The sequence below is a fragment of the Dunckerocampus dactyliophorus genome, chromosome 8 (genome assembly GCF_027744805.1).
Source record: "Dunckerocampus dactyliophorus isolate RoL2022-P2 chromosome 8, RoL_Ddac_1.1, whole genome shotgun sequence".
In the NCBI taxonomy this organism is placed as follows: Eukaryota; Metazoa; Chordata; class Actinopteri; order Syngnathiformes; family Syngnathidae; genus Dunckerocampus; species Dunckerocampus dactyliophorus.
In genome coordinates, this window is record NC_072826.1 from 22538270 (window position 1) to 22564568 (window position 26299).

General features: G+C 39.6%; 2 protein-coding genes across 2 annotated transcripts in view; one reads left to right on the top strand and one right to left on the bottom strand.

The window, feature by feature from the left end:
* Positions 1-401: 401 nt before the first annotated feature.
* nuf2 (UF2 component of NDC80 kinetochore complex) lies at positions 402-18457 on the top strand. The gene is made up of 13 exons (XM_054784676.1): positions 402-601; positions 1595-1669; positions 3386-3462; positions 5997-6058; positions 7283-7380; positions 8576-8649; positions 9501-9594; positions 9668-9730; positions 9836-9973; positions 10054-10194; positions 14021-14196; positions 15195-15330; positions 17138-18457. The coding sequence occupies exons 1-13, from the start codon at positions 479-481 to the stop codon at positions 17243-17245; spliced, it is 1365 nt and encodes a 454-aa protein (XP_054640651.1). The 5' UTR covers positions 402-478; the 3' UTR covers positions 17246-18457.
* Positions 14398-26299, bottom strand: part of cfap57 (cilia and flagella associated protein 57) — a 40864-nt gene continuing 28962 nt past the window's right edge. The window contains exons 15-21 of the mRNA XM_054784674.1: positions 25759-25932; positions 25133-25291; positions 20580-20723; positions 20398-20514; positions 20136-20270; positions 17762-17905; positions 14398-17692 (exon numbers count right to left, since the gene is read on the bottom strand). Coding sequence (XP_054640649.1) covers positions 17537-17692; positions 17762-17905; positions 20136-20270; positions 20398-20514; positions 20580-20723; positions 25133-25291; positions 25759-25932 — 1029 coding nt within the window. The 3' untranslated portion in view covers positions 14398-17536. The remainder of the gene's footprint in view (positions 17693-17761; positions 17906-20135; positions 20271-20397; positions 20515-20579; positions 20724-25132; positions 25292-25758; positions 25933-26299) is intronic.

The following is a 26299-nucleotide window of genomic DNA, read 5'->3' on the forward strand; positions in this document are numbered from 1 at the left end:
ACAATGACATTTTAGCAAAATGGACCAGTGTGCTGCATCAATTTTTCACTTTCATTTTTGGGGTGTCTTTGATTTCCCCCCTCTATAGGGTGATCATTTTCATTTCTATCAAATTATGTGGCATCATTTTGTTACTAATACATCACCCACTTATTATCAGGAAAGATATTCAAGATCATTTTCCCCGCAGTTTAGATCTGATGTGTTTTCGAAGTGTTCCTTTAATTTTTTTTAGCAGTATATGTTGTGTGTGTGTGTGTGCGTGTGTTCTAATAAAAAAAAATACAACACTCCCTTTCAAAAGATGGCGCTAATGCGCCTAAATCTAATTTGCCGAATACGAAGAAAAAGAAGCGAAGAAGAAGAATCACCAATAAGATTCGGAGCTTTGCAACGGCACTCGGACGTAGATTTAGGCGCCAATATTTTGGATTTGTTGACTTTTTTCTTGTGTTTGTGCGGACACTACGGGGATAATATGTCGGAAAACACTTTTCCTGTTCACACGGCCGACGCCATAGTAAGCTTTTATCGAACAGAGGTGCTTACTGGGCAAGAAGCGAAACACTTCACCAAGTCCGACTTGACTCCTTCTCCTAAGGTAACTTCTTGCCTCTCTTTGTACGTACAGGACCCCTTATACATTCCACATGCCGTTGTTCTGCCATTTGAGCTAGATGGCACAGGAATTATTCATTTTATTTACACTTTAAACTAGATACTTCAAATGTTTGGTAGAAATTAAACCAATGCAAAGTTTCAAGTAAGAAACGTTAAAGCTGAGAGAAAATGAAGAGTCCAAATGAAGCCACTTTGTTTTAAAAGCAGGACGTAATTGGCCTATCTTTACTATACCGATAACAATATTATCATGACGTAGTGCCTCTTATTACAATGAATGTGAGAAAAGTAAAATATTTCAAGTGTTAATGAGGTTTTGTCTTCATGGATTTATTAGCAAGCACTTGAAGACACATTTTGCCCTTACGTTATTGTTGTTGTTGTTAAAATCAAACTCCATACAACTGTCTCCTATTGCATAAGCTTAGCCGCTTTGTATCCCTTGGCGAAGCGGATGAATGGAATATTTGTCCATTTTGTTATTTAGATCGGTAGAAGGCGTTAGCGAATGAGGGATTTAATGGTGTGTGATATTAACGTCGGCGTTTTCAATTCACTAACCCTAATGGGAGTGACAGCTATTGGCTGACAGTGTTACTTTTATTGGCCTAGCGTTTCCTGTTCATAGTCATGCACCTTTTACCATACACCATCACGTCATTCATTCAATACAACAATATTTTATGCGGACCTCCAACCTATGACTTGCGGACCCCTGGGGGGCCCCTGTTACCCAGTTTGAAAATTAGGCAGTATTAAGCATTTAAATTTCTACCCAGTTATACATTTATGTTTAATAAGCAATCCATTAATGAAATGTTGCAGAAATACATGTTCTCCACTATGCTAAAAAATAAGGGAAAGGTTTTGTCTTACAGTATTCAGCAACTTTGATATACAATTACTTTATATACTATAATTATATATTGGACATTAAATGCTGTTAACACAATGCTAAATCATTCTTTTCCAGCCAGAAGTGGTTCAAATGCTCTACATGAGAGTGTTGCATCTGTTGTATCGTTTCAGACCTGAATGCCACTCCATGGTAAGTACTGACAACAACACACATGCTACTCTACTTACCAACATCACAGTTACCAAGGTTACAGGTGCCAACATTCCTGTTACAAACACTACAGATGCCAACGTTACTGTTACCAATGTTACTGTTGCCGACATTATGCTGTCAAACATTACGGGTCGGCTTTGAGAACAGCGGCAGAGAGAGAGAGCAAGAACAGGTGCTAAGGAATACAGTAGTGATGGGAAAAAATGATAACAATGGCAAAATAACAGCAAATGGGAAAGTCAAAATACAAACAGCCTTCTGGAACCTAAGTAGTTGCAAAATGTAACCTGATTCCGGCACCATACACAAGTGGTGGGCCACGTTCATGTGCACACAATATTATTAAGGCTGATTTTGTGTTTCAGACATGCACAAACAATAAAAAATGTTCCTGTGAATATGTTCAGGTAGAGTGTCGCGAGATCTTGCAAGATTAAAACGTGATGAGATTTCTTGTCTGGAGAAAAGCTGTTTCTCAAGAACAGGGCAGCCAGAAGCCAGTCAGATTGTGAACTATGGCAGCGCCACTATGAATGATAGTGAAGTATGGAAGTGGCTTTGTTCAAGGCATTATTGGAGGTGCACATTAAGTGTTTTGGCCATAACCTTGCAATCCGAACTACCTTGGTGTTCACAGTGGCTTTTTTTTTCCCATCGGAGTTGAACAGCTTGCTACTTGTTGATGTCCAAACAGAAGCTGTAGTAATTCTACATTTGATCAATTTTAGTATCAACTCATGTGGATGCTCAGACTTGTCTGCCCCCTTAATCACCGAACAGTTCTACTGACGCTCATTTCATCTGTGAGAGCCGTGTTGACAATTTAGCAACATGGCTGATAAATTTAGCAAGTAAGGGCTCACATTATTTAAGTGTTTCTTGCATCATGCATTCATCAGTATTTCAATTCCGGTGTACTAAGCCACTACTTTTTTCTTACTTTGAACCCTTTGGCTTATACAGCGATGCGGCTAATTTATGGCAAAATTCTAATTTTGTGAAATCTCCTTGGTGGTATTTGAAACTACTAGGGTGTGAACATTACTGCCGTGGAAAAGGGGCTTTAGAGAGCTTTCTTTAATTTGCTGACAAAATATATACAGTACCCCTCGTTTATCATGGTTAATTGGTTCCAGACGTGACAGTGATAAGTGAATTTCTGCAAAGTGGGATTCCTTAATTATAAATGGCATATTTTTGTAGGTTCCTTTTTGTTGTTCTTTTTGTACTTCCTGTTCTGTACAGTACTTCCTGCGGTGGCTATTGTCTCATCAATATAATATTATTGACACCTAGTGATCAGTGTAGAATTCTACATAGCTCAACATACATTTCCATGCGTTTTCTGAATGCATTATGTTTGTATTTTACTTAATTTAGCCATTTTTATGATTAAAAAAATGCTTAATTTAGGCCAAAAATATGTAAAATTTTGCTTAAATATGCATATTTTTCACTAACTGGCCATATTGAACCATGAAACAGTTATGATTTATTAATAATATATTTTGAAAAACTGTCAAATCGAAGCACAAAGTGGCGAGGGACGACTATATTTCTTTGTGTGCCCCCGAATGAGACTCTAATCCAAACACTCATTCAAACTGAGAGAATGCACTGTTCATATTACCTTACCTTGTATTGGCGTATCCATATGTAAATTTACTACCAGTGCATATCATTTTTTCACAGGTTCCACTGATGGAAAACATTCAGTTCCCAATGTACCATGAGGTGCCAACTGCTATCATGAGTGTCTACATACGCATGTGGGTATTGTATGAGATTACATGGATAAGTGTTTGTCATATATTGTAAACATCACAGTTCTATACTAGGAGATCAAAATGTGACTCCATCAGAGTTGAACAGCTGCTTGCTAATTGTTGATGTCCAAGTAGAAGCTGTAGTAATTGTACATTTGATCAATTTTATTTTAGATTTGTCAGATCAACCCATGTAGGTGTTTGCACCCTTAATCACCGAGCGGTTCTATTGATGCTCATGGCATTTGGCTAAGCGCCAACTTTCAAACACCGGTGATCATCTGCATCATAACACACTTCATACATAGAAGGGATCCGTGTTGACAATTTAGCGACATGGGCGATATATTTAGCAAGTAAGGGTGCACATTTAGTGTGTTTTTTGCGTCATGCATTTATACGGTAATTAAATACAAGTGTTCAACAAAAGCGAAGTCTTGGTCGAGCAGGCGAGCTGGAGCGAGCTCCACCCCCGTAACGGTGTGCTGCGCGTGTCTGAAAGCTGTTTAAAAAAAAACAACAACAAAAAAAACGCGGAGCCAAGAAGGCGGAGCTTGGACATACTTGTGAGCCACATTAGCTTGACACAGAAGATGCCTGTATGTATGTTGTTTAAAATGTATGCCATATAACCGTATTGAATGCTTGCATTTCTTTTGCAGTGCACTGTCTGAGTGACACTGTCTGTGAGTGTGCTCCATTTTGCACTGTTTTGTTTATATTTACATTGCCGACCAAACGTGTTCACTATTGGAATGAAGGCTCTGCTGCAACTCCGCTTAGAAACCATCGCTTCTGTGCCTTCATTCATGTTAGCGTATGCTGTCTCGCGAGGCTAACTGCTAACCTTCAGTATACCTTCACTGGTAACCCCACCTCCACAAAGACGCTCAATGAGATGAGGGCTCTCTCTCTGTTCATTCCACTATAGAACCAACATGCACAGACAGATGCAGAGTGAAAACACACGAATACTGTACATGTCAATTTATCAAGGGTGTCATAATTAGCAACCTGTTTTTTTTTTTTAATCGTTCGATTTTATCGATTATCGTGAAAGGCCAAACTACTGTACTAGCAAAAATTTGGGCTAGGAGCTGCTGGTTACGGGCAAGCATAGGCAAGGACAGCTATTTGGGGGCTTGTGTCAATGAGAATAAATCTGCAGTAAATAGCATTAGCAGTGCTAGCTAGTCACTGGGAAAGATTTCCAACACATCAGTAAAAATTCGTACATCATAGTGCTAATTTATGTTATGTATTGTGTTAAACTATGACAGGAACAACTTCAATTTAAAAGCACCAAATGAATGCACATCGACCATCTGCCAGTACAAGCCTGGACTTTTTTTTCCAGAGAGGTGCACCAACAAACATGCACATTAGCACTCAGTAATGTCATCAGATCTTACTTTTTATGTATTCCCACATTGTATCAGCCTTTGGGACCAAATATGTGGTGAAAGAAAAAGCAGAAAAATACAGTGGAAAAAATACAGTGAATACAGACAGAAGAGGGACAAGTCACCGCTTGCATTAAACATGCAAAAACTGTGGGATTTCTGTTATTTTTTTAAATAAAACAATGGCCCATATTTCCAAAATTGATATCCTTTTTACAAAAAAATAATGTAGTTACTTGCAAATTATTTTAGTTTTCATTTTTGTGTGTGTGTTGTTTTTGTTGTTTTTTTTTTTTATCATTGGACCTGGTTTGGGACCCCTGCCTTACAGCATGCTTGGGGATATGATGTGCTCTTTTACACATTTGAAAATACTGTAAGAATGGCTTCTTTATTTTATAATGTCTACATCAACAAACATAGTCGTTGAATTGTAAGGAATCGTATTGTTTTGTACACTGTATCGAATCGTTCTGTTTTTAAAATATTGTTTTTGAATACTGTAATATCTTAACCAGTTTATCTAGATGCGTATCGAATAGTTTACATCCCTACTTATAGATAAAAACTTATTTCTAGCTGTGATTATGAGTTTGCTATGTAGAAATGCAATTAATAATGATTACTTTAATCAATTGACAGCCTTACTAATAGCTAATAAAAACACAAATATTTGTCTTTTAGTATATGTATAATTTTTTTAATTTTATTTTTATTATAACTATCAAAGTACAGCTGGACAGCCCTGAAGTAAATAGACAAAGACAAGTACAAAAAACAGTGAGCTTTATTATTATTATTATTATATTATATTGTCATAACAGTGGTTTATTTGGTCTAAAAAAAGTTGACAAAAATATCTTCGAGCATCAATTTGTGGGACAATAAACAATGCAAAACACACCTGCATTGTTTTGTGACTCGGTTCAATAAAATAAAAATTTGTTTGTCCAGTCATATTTTTTCATTGTACTTTTCTTAAAATTAATGTTCAAATCTTGTCTCATCTCGTGCATCGCCTCGTTTTGTGAGTTGGGTGTCTCGTGACACCCCTATTCTATAGCATGAAATACCTACAAGCGCAATAATATTGTTGGACCAATACCTCTTTTTGATGATGTATTGTTCTTTTAGGCAACAGTTTCTGCCAATGTGTTTCGTGTATGACTTTTCACTGAATGACCTTCTAGCACCAAGTAAGTAAATCTCACAATATACATCTCTATAATATGTGCTGTATATTGTGTTTATATCTGCATATACATATTCATGCACTGAATGAATATGTATATTGTGATCTTTAGAGTATATTTATAACACCCCAATTATCTGTACATCTATATCCATCCATGTTCATTAATTTAGTATCATCTGTTCATTGCACCTTCATTTGTTGTCATAATCAGTATAGTATCTTCATAGCATCTGTATAACCTGTATATTGTATCTACTGTACTGTATATTAATCAGTAAAGTATGTTCATCACACCTTATTCATTAGAATGTGTAAATATGTCCATACGATTGTGTCTATTCATGTGCATCTATATGTCAAAGTGTTTGTTTATTCACTGTACAGGTGGTCCTCAGTTTACTGCGTTCCGTATTACAGCCTTTCGTGGTTACAAACGCACTCCCATAAATTTATTAAAAAGGCAGTTTTGGTTCACAGACAAGAGACTTGCTGGGGAAGTAGTTACGGAGGTTGCGGACGGAAGAATATGCGCCACACAGAGCCAAAAAAGTCAGCGTGTGCCTCGTGCTGGGCGGAACAATACAGGGTGTGCCTGCTCAGCCACACTGTGGGAGCAATAACGTCGCTTATTAGTTTATTTTTTACACTTAATTTGTGGCAGTGCGCCAAAGAAAAGGAAAGCCATCACCATGGAAGTGAAAACTTCATAAAAAGCTCGTGTGAGCAGACACACCCACTAATATTGGTCGCTCAACCGCTGGAATGTAGCAACCATCATTCAAGTTAAAATGATTGAATGCTAGGGGGGTCATGGATTCTGTGCGCTGTTACAAGGAGATCTGGGAGGAGGCTATCCTCCAGACTAGCCTGGGACAGTATTTTAAGAAGGTAGAAAGGCCTGCAAGGCAATCACAGGGATAAAAATAAGAACTTTTTTTTGTGACTCTTATATTTCATTCTTGTATTTTATCTTTTTATGACTATTTTATATGTCCTTCATGTGTACAGTGAGTAACTTTGGAATTCATTTAGGTAGAAATTTGTAACCAGAGGACCACCTGTATATTTCTGTACATGTGGTAATTCTGCACGTGCTGTTTCTTGCAGTTGTAGTTAGATGCCAGATGACATTTGCTTAGCACGTGTAACGACAATACATTTGCTGTTTTAATGAAAGCAGTTTTCGGAAGAGTAACCAGGTCATGTGTTTGCTCATCCTTTTCAGAGAAACAGAAACAACTTACTGTTTTAAGTGCCATCATGAACTTTCTGCAGTTCAGGAAGATGAGGCTGAACATGACGCAGGAAAAGCATGCCAAATTTGTATGTTATTTATTTAACAAGTCTTTGTTTGTGAATGTGTTTGATTCTCTTGTCAACTAGCAAAAATCTGCACCAGGATTTCAAACTTAAATATATGCAAAATAAGCAAGCAGGATTTCCACCGACCTGGTCGCCACTTATCAGATTGCCAAAAAACGGAATAAGTACAACTAGCAATTGGTAAAATCGGCCTAAACGTCCAATTTACCAATCAGTGACATAAGGAGCCGTAAGTTGGACGGAGCTTCCGATATTTTCAATGGAGTAGAAACGGGGACTTCTGTCTTCATGGTGAATGAGACATATAAAACATTCTGCAGTCTATATCTGGGTCTAAGACAAATATGGATTTAAAATTTGAAAGTAATCATAAGAATTAATTTTTTTTCTGAATTGTATGCAAAATGTATGAAAAATGTTCTTCCTGAGTAACTGGAATAGATTTTAAAATGATTACAATTTCTACCATTGCTAGCATATAAAAGTTGATAGATATCCTCCATTGTTAGAGTTCAACACAGATGTGTAATTTTGGTACATTTGAGCAAAATTGCTCCTTAAATGTTCATTTCTTACAATAGTAATTATATTATTATATATAATTATAAGGAAAGAGGAGTGAGTTTAGTAATATAATGTAGTGTTTTTAAATGTTTCTTTTTTACATAATAAATATGCTTAGGACAGTGAAACTGAGATGTATCAGTAGACAGTAGACATAGCTACTGTAGAATGTAATGTTACTACCAATAGCAGTGTTTTGATATGACCAATACTGCTACCAATACTTCAGGAATGCATTTCGTCTGTGAAATACAAGCCTACCAATATCAGTTGTCAAATAAAATTTTATTTTAATTTGACAAATTAAATTTTATTCGCTATATGCTGTTTTACTTAGTCTACTTCAGTTATGCAAATGTACATTTGAAAATTTCTAGAACTATACTTGACCCAATAATACATATATTTCTACATACAAAATGACATTGTTTTGTAAATACGACCTCATACTTCGATAGTCATTTACTAAACACACACCCTACGGCATATTTCTAGAGAATCATTGAAAGGTTTCTATTGTCATGCTGACAAGATGTAAGTTGCTTTCTACATTACAATAGACTGAAAAGTGGGGGTCAATATTGTCTGAATAAGCACGGATATATAACTTCTTTTTTTTTTTAATTGACAGAGGGCTGACGTGGACAGGATGCACACTTGTGTAAAAGAAAACCAAGAAGCAGAAAAAAAAATAGAGATTCTAACGTAAGCCTTGATGAAGCATGGTTATGCACACGCTATGAACGCCATCATCCCAACACTGGCACTCGCCAAATAAGCAGCCGTTCTGTCTTGCAGTCATCTGAGTAAAAATTCCTGAACGGGGCAATAACCAACATGGTGTCAGGTGGAGGATTATTTCAGTACTTTGCCTTTAAATGTGCTTGAGCTCCTCTCTTGCTGTCTTCAATTGTCCATACAAGCAGCGGTCGTGCTGATGTGACAGCGTTGAAATGTCAACTCCTTGTGCATCCCTCATTGAGTAGCTGTTACTTGAAAGTAATTCTCCCAGGCACTTGCATGTTAAAGGACCACCAGTCCTTTATGTGCACAATACAGTACACCTACAGCACAATACGGATAATCTCGCGTCATATCGGTGTGACGTCATAATTCCTCATATTGGTCCCCTGCTATTTTTACCAGCTCAGATTTCACGAAAAGCGCACTACTGCCATCAAAACGAATCCAGCTAGCTAGATTTCAGATCTACATTTGCAATAAAAGTGACTCAGAATCATAAGATTAGATTTGTCTTCTTTCCTCAATTGCTATTGTTCATTAGTGACTGACAAGCTAAACACACGGTCCAGGTTTAAAATGTCAGTGCTTGATGAAAAAACATTATTCATAAAGACATAAACATGTATTTGCATAAATGTGTGTGTTTTTTTTAACAGTGAATAAAAAAAATCTTTTACAGAGAAAAATGTCAACTTTTCAGCGGTTGGGATGATTGCATTCACACTTGAATTGGTCTGAACTCAAGATTACATCATGTTTGGTTGATTGAACACTGTCAGCCTTGTAATCGGTTAATTTGTGCACTTGATCAGGACCATCCCTCCCGAGCAGCAGGCTGAGGCTGACGAGCTGGCAGCTGCCTTCTCGGAGCTGCAGGCCACCACAATGCATGAATACCAGGAAGTGGTCGGTGATGAAGAAAACAGTTGCACACAGAAACACACTTCTTGTGCTGATTAACTTGATGATTGTCTTTCAGAATGCAAAAAAGGATAGCATCACAGAGTGGAAAAGCATCAACGCAGAGAAAACGTATAAGCTGGTATGAGACCAAAATATTATGCCAAATCCTGTAACAAACTCAACTACCGTAGTTTACCTCAGGATGTGTGTGTGTGCGGGTGTGTGGGTGTGTGTGTGTGTATAGGCCCAGATGAAGACGGATGTTTGCAACCTGAAGGATGACATAGCCAAGTGTAAGTCTCAGATTGTTGAATCACCAGAGGAGCTGAAGACCCAAATGGAGATCATGAGGACAAATGTCAAGAACATCAAGAGCTCCATCGTGAGTGCAAAGTAGTTTGGCGAGACAGCGAATGAGAGACACGTTCATTTGCAAGTCTTACAAGTATGAATATTTGTTAGGAACAAAACGATGAGTGTGTCGTGGAGCTGCAGAACATGGTGCAGAGAGTGAGCCACACTGATGTGGAGATTCAGCAAATGCACAATCTGCTACAGGACCTGGAAAGCAGCATGAACAACAGCAAGCAGCAGCAGGAGGAGGTATGGACACACAAGCATAAACATACATGAAGATTCCAGAATGCGGTGATGATATGATTAACAATTTTCTGGTATTTGATTTTCTGTTAAACATGCTAAAACCACTCCAGTGTAGCTCAAGATATGCTAAGCTGGTTTTCAACATACAGTATTATTATTGTTTGTGTAATATTGTTAGCGTAACATTGCACATTTCAACTGTATCCATCTCCAATTTGTTCACATAATCCCTCGTTTATGGAGGTTAATTGCTTCCAGACCCGACCGTGATAAGTGAATTTCCACAATGTAGGATTCCTTATGTAAAAAACCAAAAACAAAAAAAACAGAATATTTTTGGCGTTAGAGCATAGAAAACCTGTTTTTGACCTTCTAAGTACTTGTTTTAATATTATATTATAGCACCTAGAGATAGGCATAATAACAGGCTGTTCCATTTCTCCACTGGCTTTCACCATGGCAATTGAGCTCGTTATTCAAGCATCTCAATGGGTGGTTGGAGGGGAACGGCTAAAGACATGGATGACATGACGATTGTAGCAACAACAAAGGCATGCACCAGACACCTCCTTAATAAGCTCGACTCTATCATCTGATGGGCTCGAATGGAGCTAAACCTAGCAAGTCCCGCAGTATCTCCATCATCAAAGGCCAACTGTCCAAGGAGAAGTTCTAGATAAATAATGAGGCGATACCAACAATACAAGAGAAGTCCATCAAAAGCCTTGGTCGCTGGTACAACGCCGATCTCAAAGAGACCAATAACATGGAACAATTCAAGGAGGATACCATCACTGGCCTGAGGCAAATAACAACACTGCTCTCCCAGGGAAGCTGAAGCTGTGGTACTTCCAGTTTGGACCACTGCTTCGTCTCATGTGGCCCGTCGCCATGTTTGAGGTCACCATATCCCATGCTAACAGACTAGAGCGATTGGTAAACGCCCAAGCGATGAAGTGTCTAGGATTGCCCAAATGCCTAATTATCATAGACCTCTATGGCAAGGGAACTCCCTCACTGCCAATTTCAAGCCTGGTAGAACAGTACAAATGTAACAAAACAAAGGTTTGAAATGACACTCAGAATCAGAATCTCGGGAACCCTCCGTTAGCCGTGTTGCTCTCACTCTAGCAACAGGAAGGAAATGGAGACCAGATACAGCTGTAGAACAGGCAAAGGCTGACCTTAAACATCGGGACGTAGTGGGGCAAGTCCAGCAAGGCAGAGGGGGTCTTGGCTTGGGAGTAACAACACTCACATGGCAGAAGGCTACTCCAATTGAACGCTGGCATCTTGTTGGAGGAGATGCCCCGCCAGGAGGAAGCTGCCAGGTGTGCCACTGCATTGTCTTAAGTCAAGCAAAGTCGTTGAATGAAATTGGAAGTCGTGAAGAAGAGGGAGATCACCTGGAGCAAGCTGTGTGGCATGGAGTCCAGCAGGATCAGTTTTATCATCAGAGCCACATTTGATGCCCTACCTTCTCCAGCCGAAAGAAAGAAGCAGTCATTGGCTGTGGCTGAAGGGAAAGGAGACCATTTGGGGCCCCAGTGCAACACACACCCAGGCCTCGTCAGCCTGCAGTGGGCCAGCCGCGGGGGAGGATGTCTTGTGAGAAAAGGCAGAAGAAAAGGCAATAAGCTTGAGGTACACAACTGATGACAGCCAATCACCTGCAAATCTCTAAACCATCCTCATCCGGAGAACACCACCCTCACTTTCAACTGATCTGATTATCATGAGATTGTAACATCAAGTCCTAGCAAGGAAGTCCTTTAAACATGAAATGACATCCTATAGTCATCTTTCCACCCCATTACCCAATATGATAGCCATAATAAGAGTAAATAGGCCATTTAAGACACAAAGAAGACCCGTGCTTGTGTGTTGCTATAAATGTATTCCCCTGACTAATAGGCTGCGTTCAACTACGAAACAGCATAATCTATGAATTAATATACTGTATTTTTGAAAAACCGTGATAGTGAAGCTGCAAAATTTAAAGCGTGAAGTGGTGAAGGATTAGTGTACTCAAAATGATTCAGCCCCCAATCCATGAAGCTTTCTCTGTAAATTCTATTCATTCACAAAGTTTATAAAGTTTCACTTGTTTGCTAAAAACCAAGGAAAGACAACAGAATGTTGAAAAGCATCAATATACACTATAATGTTACCAAATGTATGACCTCACCTGCCTTTATGCAAATATGAACTTAGTGGCATCCTATTGGCTTTCGTATGACATTGGCACCTCCATCTGGGAAGGCTTTTTGCAAGCTTTAGGAGTGTTTATGGTCATTTTTTACCTTTCTTCCAGAAGTGCATTTGTTAGGTCAGACACTGATGTTGGACGAGAAGGCCTGGCTCATCCCACGGGTGTTCTATCAGGTTGAGGCCAGGACCCTGTGCAGGCCAGTCAAGTTGTCGCTCATCCATGTCTTTATGGAACTTGCTTTGCGCACTGGGGTGCAGTCCTGTAGGAACAGGAATGGGTTCTCTCCAAACTGTTTGCACAAAGTTGGGAACATGACAGTGTCCAAAACACCTCAAGTTTCCTTTCACTGGGACAAAGAGACCAAATCCCAGTCTGTCACACTTTGCACAATGCAGTCACACAAGTACCATTCTCCTACCGATCGCCAAACCCAGAGTCATCCATCAGATTGTCACATGGAGAAGCGTGATTGGGCACTCCAGAGAATGTGTCGCCACTGCTCTGGAGTCCAGTGGTGGCTTTACATGGCATTTAGTGATGTACGGATTGGCTGCAGCTCTTCGCCCTTGGAGCCCATTCCATGAAGCTTTCTCTGCACTGTTCATCTATCCATGAAGTTCTCTTGCACTGAGCATCCGCTGACCCAGCACTGGCTGACTTGCTGTTGTTCCCAATCGCTTTGGCGTTATGAAACCACTGACAGTTGACTGTGGGATATTTAGTAGCGAAGACATTTCAAGACAGGACTTGTAGCACAGGTGGCATCCTATCACAGTACCACGCTGGGATTCACAGAGCTCCTGAGAGCGGGCCATTTTTTCCCAAATGTTTTGTAGAAGCAGTCTGCTTTCCCAAATGCTGGATTTGATGCACCTGTGTTCATGGAAGTCATTGGAACAACAATTTGCATGGACGAACCAATACAAGAGTTGCTGGATTTTTGGCTTTTTATCCGATATTGGCAGCAGATCTTCCCTCCAACTAATGTCAGGTGACATCTTCTGGAATAAAGGCATGATACCACAAATAAACAGTGTTTGTATAAAATAGTACAACAAAATAAAAAAAAAAGCAAATATTGCAATAGGCAATTAAAGTTATTTTAAAAAAGTGTCATATTTATTTGAAACATTAAGTCATTAAAAATATGACCAGTGAAAGGAAGAGGCCTTACTTCCCCCTCACATAACCATTTCATTGCCAATTGAAGCTATTTTTATAAGACCCTTTTGGATGCCATCTGTCAAACACGCTGTGTTTTTATTGTGAAGGACGGGAGTGTGCTGTTTTGTCTTTGGGCTCTAGACGACTGTGTGCTCACACATATTTACAATCCAAAGGCCAGACTTGGAAATTATTCCATGCTAGATAACATGGAATAACAAGATATAATTGGACATTCCTAACCAATACTTTTGGCAATATAGTATAGAGTAATATTACAAATGCTTTTTTTTTTTTTTTTTTGCTGTAAATTGTAATCTATTGTAAGTTCGTACATTTAGAAAAAGTGGGGTCACATGATTCCAAGTGAAGTGTATTTCACAGCAACTTTGTCATAGAAAATAGGCTTGAAGGTTCTTCACTGTGATATGTGCTAACAAAATTGTCCAGGTTTCCAGCTTGATGCAGCTTGATGAGAAAAGGCAGAAGGAGCGGAAGAACCTGTGCAACGAGGAAGCACAGCTGGGGCGAGCTTTAAGGATGAAGCTGGATAAGGAGTCCAAGCAGAGCATTCGCCGGCAGAAGAAGAGAGAGATCAAGGAGCAACACGTTGAAGAGGTGTTGGGGTATGTATGCAACATTCATCATGAGAATAATAGTGGATATTATTACTGATGATTGATCTTGATGATTTTAATCTCTTTCCCTCTTCATTGATTATTAATATTAAAAAAAATTGTCAAATTTACACGGAGCTGGAATTATTACAGTCACATCCCCAGTGTGGGAATATTTTGGTTTTACACAGAATGAACAAGGTGAGCGCATGAACACAGTCGAATTGACATGTCGCATTTGTTAAAGTAGTGACGAGGAAGCAGGGGAACACGACCAACTTGTATGCACACATAAAACGGAGTTGGAAAGGAGCCTTCGCCCCCCGACAGTCAGTCAGTGTCGCTAGCTACATTGCAAAAGAAATGCAACATTTGAGGAAATGTTAAAAATGTTTGACACAGTATGAATTGCCTGGGAGAAGGTACAAGTACGACATGTCACAAACAGCCATTCCTGAACTGTAGAACCGCGTGAAAGAAGACGTGTTGAAGGACATCAGAAACATTGCATTTTAAACTGCCACCACAGATACAGTACGTGGGCCAGCTCTAATATGACACTACACCAAATAACTGAGGGTGTGTGTGTGTTTTTTATTGGAGTGTTTTTTTTTCTTAACAGCGACAGTCCATGTAATTTTCATTGAGTTTTTTTTTGTTGTTTATTATGTTTAATTTATTTAAAAGCTCCTGACATTCCAATTACAATGTAATTAAAGTTTATTGCTTTTGATACGATGTACTCTGATTGTTATGCCATATAATAATTGAAAAAAATTGTCTTAAAAATATTGTCAATAATATCGATTGACAATAATTTATAGGACAATTATGGACCAGCAAAATTTGTTATTGTGACAGGCCTGGATATTAATAACTAAATACAAAGCCTTACAAAATAAAAACAATTGAAAAAATTTTCATTCCACGATGAGTGTAAGCTGCCATCTGAGCAAGTGAAATGTCAGTGCCCTCGTCTTTCATATCTTTCATCACTCCAAACGCAGACAGTGTAACCAAATCCATCACAAACGCGAGAAGATGGCAGACAAAATCCAGGAGATCTCCAGAGAGACACAGCAGCTTAAAGTGAAGATCCACAGCCTGAGAGAAGTATGCAGTAAGGAGACACAGAAAGCTCAGGTATGCAAATAAGTATTACATTTCATTACGTGCTGGTTCTGTACCTTTTGCTCCTTACAAAGATATGGCTTTTATTGTAACAGGGAGAGAGAGGACATAAAAAAGCAGCAGCACACACAGATCAGTTATGTCTCCATGAAACACACAAATGAGTCCTGTCCCTTTTTAAGAAAGTACTCCTAAATCTCAACTCTTATGGATAAAAGACAAAACACAAACACTGTCTGCCATTCACACCTCTCTACCACCATGGGCAAGACCAAAGCTGTCAAAGGATGGATTTTTTTTTTCACTGTCTCTCTTGCTGTGCTTAAAAATAGCATAAAAATGATGTTCTGTTCATATCTTTGTAAGGAGGGAAACTCACAATCAGCGAGGGCTCAAATACAGTCAAACCTCGGTTTTCGTACAGTATTGCTCAAACAAACTAATAAAGTATGCCGTGGAATGGGAGTGCCCAAACAAAGCATCCAACGCCTTGCTGACTCACGGTGCATTTTTATGCTATACTGCTAAATAACACGCCACGGGGCCAAAGAAAGTGGCAGGTGAGAAACATTCAAGACAGAACTCATAGCAAAGTACGAAGATGTCGCCCCCTGCCCTCTTCTCCATCCATCTCCATCTCAATTCCTTTATTTTTGCTGTAGACTGAAAACATTTGGGTTTTAGGTGAAAGGATGAATATGAGAGCAGAGAGCACCATTTCAGCTTTTATTTCCAGGTATTTACATCTGGATCGGATGCACAACTTAGAAGATAGCACTTTTATTCGAACACACCCATTTTTGTGAGTGAAAGTTTTAGAACATGTGACTGACAGGTGTGGTTTGTTGCCCAGATGTATCCTATTACATTATTTATTCAATCAATAAATAGCAGTGAATGTCTACGCTTAGTTTCAGTTAGGGTAGGTTTTGCCTTTGTAGACTGTATTTAGAGGTGAAAACAACATGAAAACCAGAGAGCTGTCTATGGGTGAAAAACAAGCAATTGTGAATTGAGCAGATGCAATTGAGAAGATGGAAAATCGATCAGAACCGTTGCACAAACATTGTGTCATAGCTACTACAACCATTTGGAATGTCCTGGAGAAGGGAGAAGTATCAGACGTGGAACAGGTAGACCACAGATAACATCAGCAGTTGACACATTGTGAGAGCTGTAAAGAAAGAGCCTAAAACAACCGTTGGTGACATCAGCAACAACCTGCAGAGGGCAGGAGTGAAGGTATCACTGTCCACTCTTCATAGAAGGCTTCATCTGCAAAAGTACAATGGCTACACCAGAAGTTGCAAACCAGTCGTTAGCAAGAAGAGTAGGAAGGCCATGCTAGGAATTGTCAAAAAAGTACAGAGATGAGCCTAAAAAAATTCAGTGACAAAAGTTTTATGGACTGATTAATTTTCACAATTGCTCATTTTTCACCCAAAGACAGCTCTCTAGTTTTCATGTTGTTTTCACCTCTAAATGGAATCAACACAGGCAAAACCTATCCTACCCAATCTGAAACTCACTATTTGATTAAATAGGTGTATCGTATTACATTACTTATCAGTCACATGTTCCAATACTTTTGCTCACATGCAAAATGGGTGGGTTCAAACAAAAGGCGCTAAGTTCCAGTTGCATCCGATCCAGATGTAAATACCTGATCTGTTGCTCTCTGCTCTCAAATTCATGTTTTGATGTCAAACTCGTTGTTTTTAGTGTAAAGCAAACAAAGAAATGGATCTCACTGTCCCAATACTTGTGGAAGGCACTGTATTTTACATGTACTGAGGTTGTTTATGATGTTTGTTTGCAGGCGATGTATGACACCCTTTGTGCTGCAATGGATAAGCTGCACGGGAGAATTGAGAAGCACTGTGTTGATCTAAAACAAGAGTTCACCAAGATGTCCAGCAGTTTCTGATTATTTCTTTTAGTTCACTCTTGTTCTCATATTCTAGTCCTCATTACAAAATAAAGTGTAAGTTAGCATGTGGTTGACTGTTTCTTTGTTCTCCCTAAAAAAGCTGTGCTGGATTTAGAAAGCAATAAAACAAGTTATGTCAGGGTACTCTGAACACACATGCAACCACCACCAGTCAAGGATGGTTTCATTGTGTCCTTCCGGGTGTGCAGACATCTAAACTACGTCTAACAAACAGCATGATAAAGTACTTAATACTAATACTATTTTGATGCAGAATGTGAAAGCCGCTTAGTTCAAGTGTTGATTTCCATGATTCTGAGTGGTTGAGGAAGAGTTGGACCTTTTGAAAAGGTCCATCTGAGCTTTGTAGTCTTTGAGTTCACTTCTCAGCTGACGTAGCTCATTCCGCTGTTCATTGATTTCACCGATCAGCGTCACGTTTTCCTGCACACGCAACACAACTTCAACATCCTTCTTGTCAAACAGTAGAGGAATATGTGCCGCAGGCTTTACCTTCATGATTTTGATGTAGTTTTTGTCCTGATCATCGGCAGCAGACTTGGAGCGTCTGGACTTGAAACTTGGAAGCGTCTTTTCTTTGTTGTCTTGCTGGCAACTTAATGTCCTCCAAACATCAACAGAGTGATTTTTATCCACCTTCAAAACACAAAACACTATGTCTTCACGTGTATTTCTTCATGTTCATTGCATGAAACATGTCACCCATTTCCACTTTTCTGACCTGTAAATGTTACATTATTGTATTCCTTCTTAAACGATGCCAATGCTTCAGATTATGAGGTTTGCGCATTTGGAAGTGAGACCTGAAACCAGTTTTGGACGTCTCTGCATGCTGTGTTTTACTGAGGTTTTTTTTAACACCGAGTTCCATTGACTTCAATGCAACCCGTAGTTCCTTATATGGGCATGCCCAGGCAAATGCTGTAAGTATAATAGTATTAGTATAATAGGTTCCTTTTAATGTTTTACTAATTAAAATGTATTCCTATTTATTACAAATTCGTCAATGCTACGTCACACTTATTACTTACTCTTCCATTTTATCATTTTTTATCATTACTCACCTATTATCAAACTATGTTTTATGTCCATTTCATATTATTAGGACTGTCAAATCAAGTAGACAAGAAATCTGACTAAATTTGAAACTAGACTATTTTTCTACTATTTAGCACATTATTTACATTATCTCATTAATTTTCGAACAAATGTATTGCAATTAATGTAAAAGGGATGGTGGGTAGGATTAAATAAGCTTTGCTTCTTCCTACTCGTTTTGGACATGTGGAACTGAATTGTAATATGTGATGTATTCCAATGTAACTTGTATGCATGTTCAAATAAATGAACCCATTCCCAATTTATTATTTAAAAATGTGTATTCCCTTAATGCTGCACAAGGTTTATAGTGTCATTTTAACTCGTATTTTCTTCATTTTTTTATACCATCCTTTCATACAGGAAGTGGAAAAAAAATATGTCATGACAAATGTCCAAAAGTAAAATATTGTGTCAACAAGTAAAAGTGAAATAATTAAATATAAGCTCTGCTTCTTCCTACTCCTTTTCATCCATGTTGAATTGTGCAAATGTAACCATGTGATGTTCCTTCATGTCACTTGTTATGCATGTCTGAAACAAATCATGCTCAAATGTTAGCTTTTTGCCTTGTAGTAATCCCTCACCACTTTGCAGCTTCACTCTATCACAGGTTTTCAAGCACATATATGTTTTTTTTCACCTAAGTGGAGCATTTTCATGCATAAAAATGGCTAAATGAAGTGAAATACAAATGTAAGGCATTCAGAAGACACATTCAGACATGATGATGTGTAGTATTCTACACTGGTTACTTGGTGTCAGTAATGTTGGGTCAGGCACAAGCACTAGACTTGGTAGTCAGAACAACAGGCTTTTATTGCAGGTGTGAATGATCTCACTGCAGTCGTAATAATCCCTAACACGGGCTACTATGAATTCTGAAACCCCAACATCACTTCCTGTCCGCCAGCCACTCAGCACCCGAACACATACACAGCAACACATATGAGCACAAGTCTTATGTGTACTATATTGGGTAATAGGAGTGTAAATGTGCCTATAGGGTTGTTTTTTCATGTCTCGAGGGCTCTAATAGTGTGAAAAACTGTATTTAGAAGGTCAAACAGATTTTCTACGGTCTAACTATGAAAATATTCAATTTATAAATCATAATACTTTGCAGAAATTGACTGGAAGAAATTAATTGTGATAAATGAGCGCTTGCTAAATCCTGAAATAAACTTTTCCCTTTTCTTTGGTTTTACTTTGTTGACAAGTCATGTATTCCCTCCATCCATCTTCAACCACTTATCTGGGTCGCGGGGGCAGCAGCCTGAGCAGGGAAGCCCAAACTTCCCTCTCCCCAGCCACTTCGTTTAGCTCCTACCGGCGGATCCCAGGCCAGTTGAGAGACATAGTCTCTCCAACGTGTCCTAAGTCTTCCTAGAGGACTCCTACCGGTCGGATGTGCCCTGAACACCAGGGAGGTGTTGGGGAGGCATCCTGACTAGAAGCCCCAGCCACCTCATCTGGCTCCTTTCAATGTGGAGGAACAGCGGTTGTACTCTGAGTTTCCCCCGGATGACAGTGCTTCTCACCTTACCTCTAAGGGAGAGCCCAGCCACCCTATGGAGAAAACTCATTTCGGCCGCAAGTATTTGGATTATTTTTCATCATTTTATTTATTGGAGAATTACCTACCTACTTTTCATTTCTTAAAAAGTAACGTCAAATGTGACTTTGTGTTGAGTATTTGATTTCAACACCCTGCAGCCACATTGGTCGTAAAGCACTGATTGGATCAAGTATACAAATACTGGCTTACCTCATCAGTGTGCTGTACATAACGTGCATAAATCATCTGTACGCTCTTCTTGAGTTTTCTTGGCTCCTGGATGAAGCTCACACAGTCTTGCAAGTCTGCCTTGAGTCGATGGAGCTTGGTGTCCAGGCATCCCACCTGCACAAACACAAGTCTCAACAAGCTTTATTGCAACAAAGGAATGAAAAGAATGCTTGTGGGTATGAGCATATGGATATTTCTAGGATTGGGAGCTAAAGATGTAAATGTTAAAGTGCTTGCTGACTCGTTGCATCTCCTTGTGCATGTCTTTATCCTTGTTCCTCAGCTTGAGCTTCAGGTCGGAGATGGTGAGCTTCAGCTGGGTGTTGTCCTTGTCCATCTTCACTATTTCGTCCTCCAGCTGTGCGTGAAGAGCACATACAGTAGACGGTAGTACAGTAGTACTTTAAAAAGCACTGGACTTACTTGATGGATCCTTTCTTTCTTCTCATTGATGCTTTCTTGTTGCGGCTCCGTCTGCTTTTTCAACTCACTCAGCTGGAAATCAAGAAGAAACTTAAACTTCTCCAACTCCTGGTGTTTCTTTTTCAAATCAGAGATGGTCTTATCCTAGACACAAAAAGAGAGGAAAAAAAGACAATGTGATGCCCTTTCTAATCCTATGAGAGGCCATAAGAAGACTTGAAATGTGTTCAAAAGTGTCTTACGCAGCTTTGAACTCATCAAGCCCCTCAGTGACATACAATAATCCCTCCTTCATGACGGGTAATTGCTTCCAGACCCCAGCGTTATAAGTGAATTTCTGTGAAGTAGCATTCCTTATATAAAAGTGGAATATTTTTGTAGTTAGAGCATAAAAATTTACCACCTTCTAAATACGCTTTTTAACATTAGAGCCCTCTAGACATGAAATAACACCCCTATAGTACACTCCTATTCCCCAATTTAGTAGACAAAATAAGATAAGACTCACAAGTTTGCATTGTGAGAGTTCCATGTTGTTGTTTTTTTACTTCCTGTTCTACAGTACTTCCTGCAGAGGCTATTGTCTCATCCATGTAACATGGGTGACACCTACTGACCAGTGTAGAAAAGTGCCATGGAATTCGAAGCACAACGTGGGAGGGTACTGTTTAGGGAACATTTTTGGAGAGGTTGTCATGTGACAGCCAAGGGACTATCCCAGCTTCTAGTGATGGGTCGCGAACGATCCAGCTCTTTGAAATAAATGAGTCCTTTATTGGGTCGGTTTTTCTGCTAAAGCCGGATGTGATTGGTCAAAAAGTGTGGAGCAGAAGGATGGGGGGAGCTGACACACACTGCACAGGCAGGAGCAGGAGGGAGGGAGATGAGAGAGAGTGAGAGAACATAGTTACATAATTAGAAATTACAAGATGGGGAAAAATAGCAGCAGGAAACAAAAGCTGAGACACTTTGTTCTTCTGAACACAATTTTACTGTACCTTGCTAAAGACTAGCAAAAACTGTTAGCTAGAAGCTGCTTTGGCTTTTAGTTCTTGTTGATGTTAGTTTGTTTTAGTTGTTGTTATGTTTATTTATATTTGGTTGTGTAATGTTTTGTTCATGTGTTGTCTATCCATCCATCCATCTTCTACCACCGAGATGGGGTCGCGGGGCCAGCAGCCTAATCAGGGAGACCCAGACTTCCCTCTCCCTGGTCACTTCGTCCAGCTCCTCCCGGCGGATTGAGAGACATAGTCTCTCCAACGTGTCCTGGGTCTTCCCCGAGGCCTTCTACCAGTTGGACTTGCCCTGAACACCTCCCCAGGGAGGCATCTGGGAGGCATCCTGACCAGATGCCAAAACCACCTCATCTGGCTCCTCTCAATGCGGAGGAGTAGCAGTTCTACTCCAAGTCTCTCCCGGATGACAGTGCTTCTCATCCTATCTCTTAGGGAGAGCCCAGCCACTCTAGGGAGAAAACTAATTTCGGCCGCTTGTACCCGCGATCTTGTTCTTTTGGTCATCACCCAAAGCTCATGACCATAGGTGAGGGTAGGAACGTAGATCGACCAGTAAATTGAGAGCTTTGCCTTTTGGCTCAGCTCTCTCTTCACCACAACAGACTGATGTAGAGTCCGCATCACTGCAGACGCCGCACCAATACTCTGCATCCGACCCCTTTGGCCCCTCCCATGAGTGGTGAGCTCATTGGAGGGTGGACCCATATAGTCTCTTCGGGCTGTGCCCAGCCGGGCCGCATGGGTGTTGGCCCTGCCACCAGACACTCGCCATCGTTCCCCTCCTCCAGGCTTGACTCCAGCGAGGGGGCCCTGGTGACCGTGTCCGTGGTCCAATGGTTTGTTTCATCACAGGGATCTGTCTGGTCCCTTACCTAGGACCTGTTTGTCATGGGTGACCCTACCAGGGGCATAAAATCCCTGACAACTTAGCTCCTAGAATCATTGGAACACGCAAACTCCTCCACCACAATAAGGTGGTAACTCAGGGAGGACTTGATGTGTTGTTTCATTGTAAGTTGCTGGACATTTACAAATAATACACAACTACAGATTGGACCTTTTTGTCTAATTGTGTCTGTTTAATCATGTTTTCTGTTGCAGTCTGTCCAATGTTGTTTAAAGAAAGAAACAAAGCAATATTTGATATCATTATATCGGTACATTGAAAATGAATTTGACATATTTTGGTAATAAAGTAAAGTAAATGTGCCGTCTGTCTGCCGTGGGTGAGGGTGTGCATTAGCTGTTAGTTCATGATTTGGCAAAGTTTAGCTATCATTGAATGTGTAGCCTATCACAAGCACACAGTGACTCCAAATAGTCGGTTGCTTCTCCAATATTGCTTTTCTGTTCGTGTACACAAGCTGTGAGTGAAAGCCAAGCCTACTTTTCGGGTAGAATAAGATGTTTTTTATTTTATTTTTTTTAATTGTGACAAATATAGACATTTATTTGTTCAGACTGTACTTTGAAACCACGATTGGTCAGCCTGTGGTGGTGGTCTTATAGTTTTTGGTTGAGAAAAATGTCATTTGGAGCCTTTAAGCAAGACAAAATCTGATGAGTCATTTGGGAGCTCAAGGAGTCATCTCTATTAAGGGAGCCAAAGGAAGCGACTCCCAAAAAAGTAGAAATTGCCATCACTAATTGGCAGAGCTACGGACTCGAGTCACAATTTTGATGACTTTGGAACAGACTTGACAATATCATCAACGATGCAATTTGACATCAATGACTCGGGACTTGACTCGGACTGTAGTCTAATGGCTTGAAAATACAGTAGACGCCCCTACAACGTAAATAATCCGTTCCGAGAACGTTTATAAGGTTTTTATGTTATACGAAGCGTAAAATACATGGAAATAGCCTAATCCGTTCTAAGATCTTCCCAAACTCACCCCTTTGGCCCATATCCCATAATATTCAAAGTCCACCAAATATGGTGGGAAAATATAAGAAAACGTTAGCATAAACACAGTAGAGTAACATTCCAATATAAAATAAGGTAATAAATAAAACTGAAAGGCGTCACCAAGTGTACAGTACTCTGTTCGTCTGAACTTGCACCGACTTAAAAAAAAAACAAAAAAACCCTGCGCCGACTTTAAATTTGTCAAAGTGAAACCCCTTTTTTATGTTTTCATGAAAGAACTGAAGCTGTACTTCAAATCAATATCCTCTGCTAATAACAAGAAAGCTATCAGGGCTATAAATCTGTGCTCCCACTTCAATATCCTTAATTCAATTCAATTTTCATTGCTCATGTCCACTGGTGTATCTTACTTTAATTATTATTATTATTATCTTTATTTTTATTAATTTATTTATTTATCACTTTTCTGTTACGTTTTTATTTCTTTAATCTCGATTTCTATGTGATTTATTTTATGTGTTTTGGTTATCCAACTGTTATTTTTCAATGCCCATGGTTCGATGCACTGTTAGTGTAATTTGTAAGGCATTCATAAAGTTGATTGAAGGAAAAAAAAAGACGCTTTACGTTATAAGGAATTTCTTCCGTAATACGAGGCAAAAACTTTACATAAATTCTTTACGTTCAGTGAAATTTACGTAAAAGGAGGTTTACGTTATGCGAGGTACGACTGTACTTCATATTTTCAGTGACTGTGCTGAGTAAAATGTGTCCCCAGTCAAAGTATTCAACTATCATGACCATTATTATGTCATTTCCAGCAAGACACCAACTTTTCCCACAGAATCCGCCTCACTGAATGCATCTATTAACGTCCAATCACATTTAAGTACAAAGTACAGTACAAACATTTCTCTGAGCGCCAGACTGCTGGAGAGTGGTACTGATTAACCCCGGGATGTGTCAACATGACAAGGGGAATTTCCTTTGCATTCGTAAATGACAAGGTCATGGTATTTTATTTGGTACACTTAACAGTGCTTATGACTTTTAAGGACTCAAAAATTTCAAGCCTATGATGCTGAACTTGACTCGACCTGTCTTATCTTGATGTAGCAGATGCCAGTCAGTGCGGCTGCGCATGTGTACATTTGGTAAAACCTCACTCCCTTAGCCTTAAGAGCTGCGCTGAACGTTGGGTTGACAGTCTGGACTTTTGGGCCAATGGTCAGTACTCTTGTCTCCCATTCCGAAGGTCCTGTGTTCGAGCCCCGGCGCAGGCAGTGTGAAGCAGGCGGGTTACATTGAAACTTGACTTGCGTTTGCACATCTTTACTTGAGACTTGGGCTTAAATACTTAAGACTTCCAAAACAATGACTTTCTCCCAACTTTGCCGAGTTCCTCAAAATGACAGTGTCATGTAAGCTTGCTCATTTCCAAAAGCTTATTTTTTAACATTTTAAATCCATTTAACAATTGTAATCCTTTAATAAGGTGTCAAATATTACAATTCGACTCTTCTTTAATATACTTCTTCAATAAATTAGTAGTATAACCGCCATCATTTGACTTGAAGTCAGTATGAATCTTATGGGTTAACAAAAATGGAAGCAAAATGTATTTTGTGACGGAATGACAGCACAAGCTTTATAGTTGCTACCTTGTCCTCGCTAGTCCGTTTGTGTCCACAGTTGTGCCATTTGAGGTCCTTGATATCCTCCTGGAGGGACTGGATCAAGGCCAGCAGCATGTTTCGCTCCTGCTTGAGCACGCTGATGTCTGCATGTCTGTCATCCACTTGTCTCTGCAGACTGGACAACTGCACACACAACATCAACACCAGAGATGCTCCGTATTGGCTTTTTACCCATATCCCATATTGTACAGCACTTCATTACCAATACTAATATAGGCAGCAGACGGTCCCTCAATTTTAATATTGATATTATCCGCAATCCCTAATCACCACGCACAGGAGAGTCAACATTTGCACACAATATAACAGGGTCACCAACGTGGTGCCCACGGGCACCAGGTAGCCCCCCACGACCACATGAGGTGCCCGCAAGCCTGCTTTTCATTCAGGTTTTCAGTTAATAATGAAAGAACAGTAGAAAGAAATGCATTCTGAAATACAAAATGTGAGTTGACCAGGACAAAAAACACACTGCTCCTCCTGAATCCGACAGGAGGGTCCGCCTGACATAATATAACACAATATACAATAAAAATGCAAAAAAGATTAGTGACAAATCACACTGATAAGTCAAGTAAAGCTTTACTCACCTTTTGCTTCATAATAGTTGCGTCTTCCTGGAGATGTTTGTTACTTTCTTTCTCTGTCAGCAGTTTCTTCTCGTACTTGATTTGCATGTCATGGATTTTTCTGACTTCATCCTCTTCTAATTGCTGAATGATGTGTTGGAACTTGAGGCTCTGCTGCTGCTCGTCTCTTTGACACTGAAACACAAGTACAGAACTGTGTGGTGGTCATGAAAAGCCTTCTTAGTCGTACTGCTAAGTTAGGGTGACCAAACATCTTGTTTTGTCCTGAAGGAACTGTTTTCTTTTTCATAAAGTGATGAAAATGTCCTGGTTTTCATTGTTTTGCATTGAGACATGATAGACATGTCTCAATGCACATTTTATTTCATTTTTTTTTAGCTATTTCTTTGTGCAGTAAGATTTCAAAAGAAAGCTATTTTCTTACAGGCTGATTTTTCTAATACAGATATCCATCATTATTTCCATCCATCTTCTATGCCACTTATCCTAATTAAGGTCACGGGTATGCTGGAGCCTACCCAGCTGACTTCGGGCGAGAGGC

Coding starts and splice junctions, on each gene's coding strand:
- nuf2 (XM_054784676.1), top strand. CDS start 479: ATGTCGGAAAACACTTTTCCTGTTCACACGGCCGACGCCATAGTAAGC. Junction 9,595..9,667: donor TGCATGAATACCAGGAAGTG/GTCGGTGATGAA, acceptor ATTGTCTTTCAG/AATGCAAAAAAGGATAGCAT. Junction 14,197..15,194: donor CACGTTGAAGAGGTGTTGGG/GTATGTATGCAA, acceptor CTCCAAACGCAG/ACAGTGTAACCAAATCCATC.